Source organism: Larimichthys crocea, chromosome X, assembly GCF_000972845.2.
Source record: "Larimichthys crocea isolate SSNF chromosome X, L_crocea_2.0, whole genome shotgun sequence".
In the NCBI taxonomy this organism is placed as follows: domain Eukaryota; kingdom Metazoa; phylum Chordata; class Actinopteri; family Sciaenidae; genus Larimichthys; species Larimichthys crocea.
In genome coordinates, this window is record NC_040020.1 from 37222358 (window position 1) to 37235558 (window position 13201).

Sequence of the window (13201 nt, forward strand, 5' to 3'; positions counted from 1 at the left end):
AAGATATTTATATATTTTTTTGCTAGCTGGCAATCTAGTTTTAACCATTTAACACCAGTGGCGGACATATATCTTTGGTCCCTGGAGGCTAACTTGATTTAAGGCGTGTGTAACTTGTGAAAACAGCACAGGACAGGTCGTTAGAGGAGCCAGCCCGGTCCTTCCCGGGATACACCGTGAGCTCCAGTCCGGGTTTTCTGAGTGTCCATCAGCGGGCTCCTCACAGCCTCTAGCTGGTTTTTACTCAACTCCTGTCCTGATATCACTCCGCTGGCATGGTGGAGAAGCGGACCTGATTATTGTGATGGTGGCAGGCGGCAGCCAGTGACTACAGACTTCCGCCACTGCTTCCCATATCCGCGTTTTGCGCCGTCTGGGCTACTCTAGTCGCCTCACGACCGGACTACCGAGGGCGCTTGTGCTCTTTCCCGCAACTCAACAACATCTTCACCGGGATTTCTTTCAAACCAAAACCATATGAGATGCAAGTTCACTGGGAAACTCCGGAGCCCGTTCGGTTCAGGCAGCAAAACTTTTTCTCAAAGGACAACACGGTGAAACGGCGAGTGGACTGTTGCTGCTGCTGCCGCTGCTGCCCCTCCGCGGGACGGTTTGTGTGTATATGACCGTAGAGAGCCTGCTAACGTCCGTACCCTAACGGTATTGTTGTTTTTCCAGCGGAGTGGTAGTTGGGAGCGTGGCAGCGGCTTTATTGTTGAATCCAGTTTGGGGCTCGCTCAGCCTGGGTGTTATTTGTGTTTTCGGGAGCGGTTTGTTTGGAAACAGTGCCGAGGAGTGAAGAACAAACGGTCACTCGAGAGCCCCTTCACCATATGACTGCTAGCCTCGCAGCCCTTTAAACCTTCCCGGTTTTCGCTCGCTTCGGCGGCTGTTGTCGCCCGTATCTTCCGTCCGCTTCCCGGCTGCTTGGGACCCTTCGCCGGGGAAGACAGAGAGGTAGAGGACACTAGGTGGTGGAGGTGGAGGAGGATGTGGCCGGAGGATGAGGAGGATAGGTGGTGGTTGCGGCCGGCCTGCGGAATGTCGGTGAGCTTGACGGGGAGAAAAGTTCTTCCAAAATAGCAGCCACTCGGCCCAGTGATGGGGGACTTCGCCTCCCCCGCTGCCGGACCCAACGGCAGTATCTGCATCAACAACAGCATGAACCCGGCCGCCGGGAGCGTGGTGCCCGCCGGGTCTGTGGGCATACCTAAGCACAGCACGGTGGTGGAGAGGCTGAGGCAGCGGATAGAGGGCTGCCGGAGACACCACGTAAACTGCGAGAACAGGTACCAGCAAGCCCACGCCGAGCAGCTGGAGATAGAGCGGAGAGAGACGGTCAGCCTGTACCAGCGGAGTCTGGAGCAGAGGGCCAAGAAGTCGGCCGGCGGCGGCGGCAGCAGCAAGCAGCCGCAGAGCAAGCAGCCGGACCCGGACTCTGCCTCCTCCACGGAACAGAGGAATAACACGCTCATAGCGGTAAGGACGAGCTCTCAATCACGGCCACGACTGGCCTGAGACACCCCCCCCTACTCACACACTAAACACACCACACGCTTTCATGTCCCCTCCATCTTTTCTTCCCCCCCCCCAAAAAAAAATCATGGACCCCCATCCAGCTGCACTGCCACTACTACTACTACTACTACTACTACTTGTTCACCACTGTGAAAACTTGTTGAAAACACGTTCACTGAGCGCTGGCAATTACTTTGGAAACACACACTTCACTTTTTCAAACCAGAGTGCCAACTAGTGCTTTTGTTTACAAAGACACGCAGCCCCCTGTTGAAGAACACAGCCTGCTGGGGCTTAAATGCTGCTGCAGGATTTGGAAATGACAAGCCTGACCGCTGATGTGTGATCTTTTGCAAGATCGGCGTTGCTTAAAGCACAAAGGAGGGTTGAAAGTTTGAAAGGCACTGCTAATTGTCAAGTTAAGATTTCCACTTCAGGAACTTTTGAGCTAACTTCTTGGAGGATGGCTGCCTCCTTTTTCTTGCATGAAAAACAACTTCTCTTTTTCTTGTTCTTTGTTTTTCTTTTGTGTGTGTGTGTGTGTGTGTGTGTTTTTTTTTTTTCGGGTGCAAATTGTTCTGCAAAGCAGGCAGCATTAAACGTTGCAACATTCGCTTCCTTGCTCTTAAGCAGTAGCTGTTTATGCTCCAGCCTGTAACCTTTGTAACATACTCTCAGAATCAACAGCCAGTCTACACAGTGTTGCAAACACCTAATCACAGCCACCCCCTCACTAAATATATCCTGCCATCAGAGCTGAAAGTTACTTCAGGTGGCTGCCTCGGTAGTTACTGCACGTTTTTTTTTTTTTTTTTAAATACTGCAAGCAACTTTTAGAGATTCATTCATAATTAACACAACATAATACAGTGATCACATGACGCCTTTTACACTGCATGCTTTCGGGATAATGCAGCAAAGCTGTACTGTAAATCCAACAGAGGATAGAAACTCAGTGGATTTTATAGGAATGCTACATTGATTTCCTGTTGGTAGGGGGCAGTGGTAACATATGGAGGATTGCTGAGTTTCTTCTGGCTCTCCTATGAGGATACTGGTTTGGAGGTTTTTATTCAGATCTTTGAATGATGGTTTTTAGTGTTTTTAATGAAGAAAACATTCCCACGTTTGGCTGTGGTTGCTTGCATGACAGAGATGGAGACGGACACTGGCAAACTGTGCAGCAGTGTCCCCGTGTTCACACCACATCTCCTGTGGGCAAGCTCTGGTTTCCTTCAGAAAAGACCAAAGGATACACATCGGGAATGTCAACATTGTTATCCCCTTTTGTTGCTGCTGTGAGCTCAGTTCCTCTCCTTTTGAAATGCAAAATCGGAGCGTCTTTAATTTTCTCAGACTGCCCTGGTCGCTATTTAAGAGAGCCAAGCCAAGGCGCAAAGCAAAGCCCGACCAGGCTCCTGCTTTAGAGAGCAGCGGTGATTTTAATAGTGTTGGACCTCCCAGCGGCCCTTGTGGACATTAAACCGTACCGCCCATTAGATGGCCGGCAACAAATGCTCAGAGAACGGAGGGATTACTGTTTAAAGACACAGTGGCATCCTTCAGCTGTGCCCCTCGCTGCTCCTCTCCCAGTCACTGATGGTGACAACTCAGATGCGCACACACACACACACACACACACACACACACACACACACACTGCATTCAATAGCTAAATTACAGTAAGCCCTTTTTGTAAGTTCTTGGCATTGTTTAGGCATGCATTGTAAAGGAGATGAAAGGAAATGAGAGACAAGTCTGCCATCCTTCGCCCGTTTTCCCTCTGAAGAACAGAGCTGCAGCTAGATGGCTGTATGTAGTCACTGCAGAAGCAGGCATTCTAGGAAAGCCAAGTATGCTGTTAATATAACTGCACACATCGCATGCACACGCAGAAATACCCAGAGGGCCTTAATCTGTGAGGGTTATGTTATAGACTGCTCTCCGAAACCCACTGCTGTTGTAATGTGTTTGAAAGCAGGTTCACCTACACCTTGAAGATGAGTGCAGTGGTTAATCTGCTCATATCATGATTTAGTTGCAGAGGAATCCTTCCTAATGCAAGGCTTAAATGACTCTTTGTCTGTGTAGTGTGTGTGTGCTGTTGCACTGGCTGGTTTGCAGTGTCAATATGGTAATTATCAGTTTGAAAAATGTCAGGAATGTCGACAATGTACAGAAAGCAAATAGATGAAATATGCATAAATCAGCGTGTTGCTCAGAGATAAAGGCGACGGGTGTTTGACAAATTGGCAAGATGTTGGTTATCCAGCCACGGCAGATTATAAACTGGAAACGGTAGACTTGTAATCCCATGGTTCCATTCTGTCTTAGTGTGGTGTTCTTGAGAATTTTGTATTGTCATGCGCATCCCAGTACACCAATGCTTTGGTCTAATGGTTCTCAGACACACCCACGTCGTGGCAGGGGCAAGCCTATAATTATGGAAAGTGTGTGTTTGTGTTTATAGGCTAACTATTAGTGAGAAAGGAAAAGAAGACACTGGGAGCCCGTTCTGTCTTTCCCACCGTCTCTTTGACATCATTCGATGAGAATAGCAGCGAACTACAAAACATTGGAAGCAGTTGACGGGAGTTAAGCTGGAGCTGATGTGATGTTCACAGCCAGAAAATGACGTTGGAAACAGTCCTTGGTCGAATATTTTGCTGATTTTTTTTATTTTATTTTAAACTTTCACATGATGCACACCTCCAAACTTGTAATTTATTTGATAATGAGAGGGTAGCTTTTGAAACAACAGGCCCCGTTTCTGCTTTCTGACAACAGCCATGCAATCCTATCACACTAACACTGGGATGATCGAGGATGATCTGGAATTTATATCTAAAGAAGTATTGCGCCCTGGATACTGTCTTTATATACTCGGGATTAGCTGTCCACCAACTGTTGCAAGTCATGGGCGAGACAGACAGTGACCAACTTTCAGGCACACTGTAAAAGCCGATAATTATAGTTCCTTGGGGGATATCGAAGGTGTGTTGTTAGCTCGCTGTCCGTAGCACACACACTTTACACTTATGAAAAGGCTTCCACTTTTTCTCTGTCGGTGCTTAGGAATCTAAAATATTCATGTCCTTTAAAACTACATAACACCTCAAGGAACAGGCTGGACGTGCATGTGTCTGTCTTTACTACACTGGGTGTTTACACCTGTGCAATCATTGCGTACAGTCCACATAAACTGAAGGCTCAGATGTGTGCACAGAGACAGGCATGGTAGACACTTGCGGATATGGACAGATATCAACACGAATTGCGTCACACAGGCCTTCGTGACCATGTGGACACGTAGAGGAGCAAAGAGGAAGAGTAAAGCTGGATTTCGAGTTGTGCATCAAGGGGTTACATCATTCCTACAAAGGCTCTGCATGTAGTTGCTGTAGGCTACCCCACAGTTGACAAGCTCCTGTTCAAAACGTATGTAAGGACCACAAGAAGTAGGATTGGTCAGCTTGAGTTGCTTCTGTCATCTCCTGTACGTTTCTGATATCGTTGAAGCAAACTGAAGAAAGGCTCTCTTAAAGCAACATGCAGTACTTGACATCAACAGGTGAAATCTGACACTGAGCTACAGATCAAAATGCACACTGTAGGTACCCACAGGACCCTTGATAACCCCTCACATCAAGTATTAAAGGCCCAGTGTGTAGGATTTAATGCCGCCTAGCAGTGAAGTTGCAAATTGCAACCAAATGAGCGCGCTCTCCCACGTTCCGCCCTCGCTTTCCAAGCATGTAAGAAAAACTTGAAAACTTGAAAGAAAAAGTCCATATTTAGATCAGTGTTTGGTTTGTCTGCTCAGGGCTACTGTAGAAACACGGCAGTTCAACATGGCGGACTGCGTAGATGAGGACCCGCTCTCATTGTATGTAGAGGGGGCTGATTTTAAAGCAATGAAAATACAACGATTCTTATTTTAAGGTAATTACACACTGGTGAAAACGTCTTAATGAGTCCAATTCCTGCGAATATATCCTCCTAAATCTTACACACTGGACCTTTAATCAATCTTAACCAGTCCAAGGGCTTCAGACTGAGACCAACAGTGATTGGTGGACAAGAAAACACAACACGTTGGTGTTCATGTGATACTGATGAATTGTTGCCACTTATTTGTAAATTTGCATCAATCTTTCCTTTTCTATTTGTCCACTGACAAATGCAGAGGCCATATTTGGTATGATCTTCACGTCATCCTTCCCTTAACTAGTTTCTTTTTACACAGGAGAGAGCAGCGCAACAGCACAGCGTGAGCAATCATGACTCTCGTGGTTGGTGGTCCAGTCTCATGGACTGAACCACTCAGTAATCAGTACATCAGACGTAAACAGAAAAAAACCTGCTCTTCACCGTTAGATATCATCAGCCTGCGATGGCCGGTCCGTTTTAGAGGTCATTTGGTGCGCTCATCTTCCCAGACCGTTGACAACCGACAGTGAACAGGTGTGCGCCGTTCATTACACGTGTTGGTAGAGAGAGAATTAGTGACGGCAACAACAGCCACACAACACAACGTGTCCGCCAGTTGAGGTCACTATTAGTGGAAAGATTTGCATCTAGAGATAGTTTGTTTCTCTTTGTCTGTAGATGTCTGTTTGACGTGTGAATGTGACAGTTCATGAACGTACACTGAGCAGCATGTGTGTGTCTAAACCGAACCAAACCTTAACTACAGCGATTTAATATCAGAAAACGGTCGTTGAATCGCAGCTATTAAGCTGCTGAAATGGCTGAATAATCTATCTCTAGGCGGACTATAGTTACCTTTCCGTTATGATTCTGTCAACAACGTCAGTACAAATTTGAGTCTTAAAAACAAAAATGATCTGTTGAAACTGAGCGAGTGACGCCAAACTCTGACCTCTCTCGCTGCTTGTCAAACTTCATTGCGGCTCTATTGAATGTGATGCGACGTTGTCTACGCTCGGTGAGTCCTCTCAGGGCACAGGCAGACAGCAGAACACGCTCAACAGTGAGCTGTCATGTTTTCACCGCGTCTTCGCACGCAGGCAGGTTTTCTTTCCCGAGATCCCGATGGAAGCGCACGGGCCACTGCTGAGATCAAACCCGTGACCTTTTACAGTTACAGGCATGCGTCTCCAAACCGACGGGGCCACGATGTTGCTTAAAAACTGGTTTGTGACCTGTACTTTTTTTTTTTTTTTTTTTTTTTTTTTTTTTTTTTTTTTGGTCAGCTCTGATTACCTAATCGCTAACAAGTTTACAGCTGCGAGGCTGAGGTGCACAGTGAGGGGCTCGTTAGTTCCACTAAAACACAGTAGCTCAGGACAGTCTGTCTTCAGCTCTGCTTTGGCATCCACCTCACCGAGGAATGTCTCTCTCTCTCTCTCACACACACACACACACACACACACACACACACACACACACACACTGTTGTCCTGCTCAACTTTTGGCAGCAGAGGCCGGAGTGTGGGCGGCTGAGTTTTCATGAATCCGAGGCCTTCCCCCTCTCTCCCTTCCTCTCCTCTCCTCTCTTCCCTCCCTCCCTCTGTTCAGAGCACTTCTCTGGTTTCAGCGTCAGCACAGCGCTAATGTAGCGTAGATTGGTCTTGGTGGCTATAGCATTGTTAATATCAGCTGGGACTGTTGCCCGAGTGCTATATTTAAACCACTGAGCTGGCATGGAGCTGACACTCACCAGTACGTACATGCACACACGCAGTGTGTGACGTCGACGTGCAGCCGTGACATCACAGGCATGCTGCTTTTGACTCATTATGTGCTAATTTCACTGACTTCCTCCGTTTGTTTTTGGGTCTTTCAGACCTCTCTGCTCTCATGTGCACTTTATTCACGTGTTTGTCACTCTTCTCTCCTCACTCTTGTCCCTCCACACACACACACACACTCTGGATGTTTTTGATTTTGGGCGGCTGCGACCACATTCCCTTCCACCCACGCTTGTTCACATGTTCTACAGGAACGCACACACACGTTTGGCGCACAGACCCTTGAATAAGCGAGGGAGAAGTTTTCCCTCCGTTCAGGCCGCTGGAGCGACGACACACTCCTGTCCAGTGCAGAGAGTTTTTAAAAGTGAAAGTGAAGATCGTTTCACACTGGTAATGAATTTTAGTCAGCAGATACTTGTTGTGTTATGCACACACATACTTACAAGCTTAGTCCCCCTGTTAAGAAGGCTGTACTTGCATAATCAGTGATGGTTTAACAGGGTATGGCAGAAAGCCCTGTTCATGTTTCAGTCTTCAAATATTTGCTCAGCTAGTTTCATGGGCTTTCTTAGTCCTCTCACCTCTTGACAGCTCCGTCCTATTTTCCTTTAATTGTTTGAGCTTCTGTGTGTGATTTTTAGAGCGAGGTTGCATCTGGTAATGTTTGGCATTAACAATTGGCCCGTTTTGCTTCTTCTCATTATTATATGCTTCATAATTATACATTTACACGAAGCAAAGCTTGGTAAAGCTGCCATCTTCCTCTCCTGTACTCCAAGCAGAGCGACTCGCTTCAGACTAAAAGCGTGTAGTAGTTGCCAGTTTGTAAATGAGCCATCATTCCCTGTCTCAGAGAGCGTTTTTTGTGTTTTCCAGAGCCTGTTAATACGAGGGCAGCCCATCCAGGTAAATTGAGATCATTTTGGTTGCTGTGATGGATGACAGTCCTGCTGTAGTCAAGACTTATTGAGGCCAAGTGCTTATATTATTATATGAATAAGCTGTAATGGCTCACAGTTATCAACAATCATTCAACGACAGGTTCCAGCTCTCCTCCAATGGAATTATTTACTTCGACCCCTGATGAAGACAAGTGCGCGTGCTGATACCGATATATCTGAATTAAACTAGTGTTGGATGTTGTACCGATGCAGCTTGTTCAAGCTGACAAAACGTTCCAAGGCAAACACACAGTCACTGGGAGGAGGACTCCAGTATCTCCAGTGCTGTCGTCTTATCTCTGTTGGTTTTGTTTGGATTTCTCCAGAAGGCTGCTAGCTCGCTCCTCCGCATACAATAGGTAGCTTAGCATTAAAAAAGCATCCTGAATGATGGGAAGCCATCTTTGTTCCATTCAGCCCGCATGTACTCACACACACACACACACAGTAAAATGGTAAAATATAGATGAGGTTGTTGTCAGAGATACCTATGTGCTGTGATCCACCACGTGTGTGTGTGTGTGTGTGTGTGTGTGTGTGTGTGTGTGTGTTGCATTCCTCATAAATGTATTGTGCGTGTAGATATTTGAGCGTATGCGTGCTCCCACAGTGATGACTGGATGTTTTCTGTTTCATCTAACATGTAGCATATGACATGTTAATTTTATCTGTACATACCACACACACACACGCACGCACGCACGCACGCACGCACCACCACAGAGCTAAATTAAAACCAGCTTCAGCCAAGTGCCTGTTCATTTTGGCTGTGGCTCTTTTTTTTCTCGACTATCAGCACTTTGCTAAATGAATGACCCCGGCAAGAGAAGCCTGAGATTTGGCCACCCACGTTCATTACCCGCATTACCTCTGTCCGTATGACTCGTAGAATAAATGTGAAAGAATAGTATATAAAAAGAAGCAAAAAGACGATCTTAGCCGAGAAATGTTTGTCTCGCTCGGCAGCAAATCTGACCACCATATGTGTGTTTGTATGTAAGCCTGTTTGCTCAGGCTGTGACGGTATGGATTTTCTTTTTCTTACCGCGGTATTGCGGCCATGTGGTCATGCGGCCACGGAGTTATCGTCACAGCCCTGATGTTTGCTCAAAGTTGCAGTCAAGTGGCAGCAAACATTAGCTCATATCGTCTTTCACTGTGGGACATCAGAAGTTGCCACCAGCCAAGTGTTGGTTAGTTCTGGCAGCCTTGAGGTTGAGCTTCCTCTGGCCTAAAAACAGCCGTTGTTTAAAACTTTTTCATGTTTCAAAACTCAATTTTCTATTAAAAGAAATGGAAGGAAGTAGTGTATGGGAATTTACTAACAAATGTGGCTATAGGACAAAAAAGAAATATTGTTATTGTCCTTTTTAAAAAGACTTAACTAAACCCAGATAGGAAATGTACCGTAACCGCCTCTAAACAAGGTCTTTGTTTAGTGATTTTAGTTGACACCAAAGTGTAATTGTTGTTTTCTCTCACAAAGGAAATTGGCCTAATATTAAGTCGTTTAATACTTATTACATTTTCAACCAAGTTTGCCAATGTCGCGAGCAAAATACATCTGACTTTAAGTGTCTCATCCTATACCGTTAAGTTATAATCAGCAATGAGAAGTATTCATCCTTTATTTCAGGAACAACAATGTAAAAATACACTGTATTTCAGTGAAAGTACAAAAGTATAATCAGCAAAATGTTATTGAAATGCCAAAAGTAATAATCAGCTTTACATGGTTAGGTATAGTCTAGTGCTTCCCTCTTCAGTTTTCTTGGTACTTTCCTTTTAATCTATTAAAGAAACATTGGATACTTTGACCTCGTTTGCGTTATTTAAACCACATTAGGAAAGTCTCCCCGTTGGAAATGCTTACATCTCATAGATGTCTGAAACATGGCAAGGGGTGCAAGTTGCTTTTTTTGTCAGGGATCACAAGACAAAAACATCTGGAACCACTGGTTTAATCTTTACAATGCAATGTATTGAGTTTATTTGTAGGCGCTGTCAAAAAAATGTAGTGGATTAAAAGGACAGTATGTCCCACTGAAAGCAGTGACATATAAGTACAAAGACTTGGATACAATGCTTAAATAAATGTTGTAGTTTAATGGGAAACACTGTTTTTTTGTGATACATTTGAACAAAAATCCTGCACCTCTCATCTGCATGACCTTTTGTCTCCTGGTTGCATGCACACAAAGTAAAAGAGTACTTGATCAGTGGTGACAACTGAGGAAATATCACCTCCCCTTTGAGTCTTTAACTTTCTGTTGGTGCCAGGCAACAACTCAGTGACCTTCCTGTTACAGTTTGTCTGCTTAAACTCAGGGTCAATCAGGGTTCATTAAAAAAACAAACCGAAAGGGAGGGGGGGTTTGATATCTGGGAATTAAATTTCGTATATGCTTCCACATTGAGGGGCCCATAGAGCAAGCACACTCGAGACTTCCACCAGATGAGCTGCTAACTTCCAGTTCAGCCCTCTGCTAACTTAAATATAGATAAAATGATTAAACGTGCGACTCTCCTGGACTTTCAAAATGTTATCGGACCGAATGGATCTAGTCCTGTAGTCATTTTGTTGGGGTTGTGACCTTCAAAAAAATGTATTTCATAATGCAAGATTATGGAAAAACGCCATTGCTATCATTACACGATTTGGCTGCTTTAGCTTCAAAGCCCGGCTCATTCCCATCTAGGATCCTTTCCTGATCTTCCTCTTTGCTCCTCCTCCACCTTCTCCCCAACCTTCCATTCCTACCTCCATTTGACCTTTCCTTTCTCCTCTTTGTAATCTTCCCTCACTACTTTCCTTTCGATCATTCACACCTGCCTCTGCTTTTCTTCCTCTCTCTCTCTATTCAACCCTCCCTCCATCTCTTTGCCCCTTGTCTCCGGTGATCCCTGGTTCAGTCTCAGCTAGCAGGCTTAGCGCTCTAAAGCTCTCTCAGAGCAGGTCGGTGGCAGGGAGAAATCCCATGCTAAGAGGGAATTACCTACCTCACGGACTCCAGCAGCAACACACACAGACACATGTACACAAGGCTGTTACTGTATACCTGCAAATCTGTACCGACACATGCACAGCTATCTGTGCAGACGCAGGTGATAGGTGCGTTTGAACCTAACCTGATGGTGCTTCATATTCTTCAATTATCCTGCACACACTCGCCCGTGCGTCTGTATTTTTCTGTGTCTTATTGCGCGAAATGTCGAGACCTCAGATCATCTGCCTCTTCCCTCCTTTGTTAAATGACATTTGTTGTTCTTTCTGGGGCTGGCCAGACCCCCCGCACCTTCCTATTGAGCCAGCGTCATGAATTTTTTATGAATGTTTGCGTGTGCAAGTGTGTGTGTGTGGGGCCCTCAGCTGCATCAATAGCCATTAGTGCAGCAGCCAGGGTAATTGTGCCACAGTGGCTGCAGCGCAGGAGAAAAAAAAAGAAAAAGAAAAAACACATTATCTGATAATACTGCAGAGGGCAATACGGAGGAAAGGATGGAGCGAGGACACAGTGGAGCACAGCAGGACAGTGTGAGGGAGGATATTAACTGTGTGGTCAGACAGTTAGTGGCATGGTTGCTATGCTACTGTCTGATAACTGATTTACACCTGGTGATTTCAGCAGCAGTGGGAGCTGCAGATATGACAGTGATTGTCTGATGACTCTTAATAATATTATCTGAAAGAACACCTGAAACCAAGACATCAGTTTGGACTGAAGGGCTCTGTGGTGGGGCGCACAGCGTGGCAGTTTCGTCGCCATAAAAGTGTTGAGCATCTGAAGCTTTCAAACATGTCTTGTGTTCATGAGACGAGACCTTCCACACCTTCAAGGGGTGGAAGGTGTCGTCTCATGAACATGAACATGCAGTTGAAAAGTGGCTCTGGAGTTTTGATTTTTTTTTTTTTTGTTAAACTTTGAGAGTTTGGATTGCTGTTGGTCCCCTGCCTCCAAATTATGACTTTTCTACATCCTTCGTTCTGTTTTAGCCTTCTTGAGCAGAGGATGTGGCATAACAAGGAAGCTTTCAACCGTGTCATGGAAGGTATAATCCATTGTGATTGTTGTGTTGTTGATGGAACTTAACGCTTACCCTATTTACCTCCAGGGTTGAGAGCAGGGATTTTGAGAAATCAATATCCAGTGGTCGAAATATGATGCATAGTGGTGTAAATCATATCACATGTAACCTTGTGGAACTTTTAAGCAGAAAGGGATCCAACTCATACTGAAAACAGGATTAAATCTAGTACGTGGTGTGTGTGTGTGTGTGTGTGTGTGTGTGTGCCCCGTGATAAGTAGCTAGTCCTGCACTGCTCGACTCATTACACAAAAGTAAACGTAACGGATGGAGTCGAACAACAGCTCCCTCGTGGCTTTGTTTCTCTGTGGGCAATGTCTCCATGTTCCATTCAGTTTTACTTGTTTTGGTTCATGATGAGTTGAGCTGAATACTCCGTCAGCAGCCTGTCTGTAGATCACTTCCTGAATGGTTCCTAAAATAGAAGCAACAACGATCACAACCAAGGAAACACGCCAGCTGCTCTTTTCAAAACCACGCTCACTTTCTGCCCTCTCCTTGGGCTTGGGTATTATAAGGATTGTACCAATAGCTGCACTTGTATTAAACACTTTCAGCAAAGAGTAATTGGACCAACTGTAGCATTTTTACTATTATTTTTAAATTAGAGAACATAGCATTAAGTATTTTCCTGTAAACGAATTTTGAGCTCTTATCAGACAGTGTACTCTATAATACTTTATGCCCCATACATGTGCAAAGTCATACCTTTACATCAAAACATTAAAGATGACCAATCCTCTGTTAATCACGACTTTTTCATGTTACACACGAACCAGCTGTAGTCCATAAAGCTACTTGGAAAATAAAGCACCCTTTTGTTTGCTGTCATTGGCTCATTATCTTTACACTGGTAATGGAAAAACGACATTGTCTCAAATGAACAAAAGCAATGGAAAAATTATCCACAGTTTCCAAAACTGCAAGAGAAAGCAGGAA

General features: G+C 45.1%; 1 protein-coding gene across 1 annotated transcript in view; it reads left to right on the forward strand.

Moving 5' to 3' along the window:
* The first annotated feature begins 1042 nt into the window (after window positions 1-1042).
* The window catches only part of maml3 (mastermind-like transcriptional coactivator 3), a 100407-nt gene continuing 88248 nt past the window's right edge, over window positions 1043-13201 (forward strand). Inside the window, exon 1 of the mRNA XM_010736042.3 lies at window positions 1043-1479. Within this exon, the coding sequence (XP_010734344.2) occupies window positions 1102-1479 (378 nt within the window). The 5' untranslated portion in view covers window positions 1043-1101. The remainder of the gene's footprint in view (window positions 1480-13201) is intronic.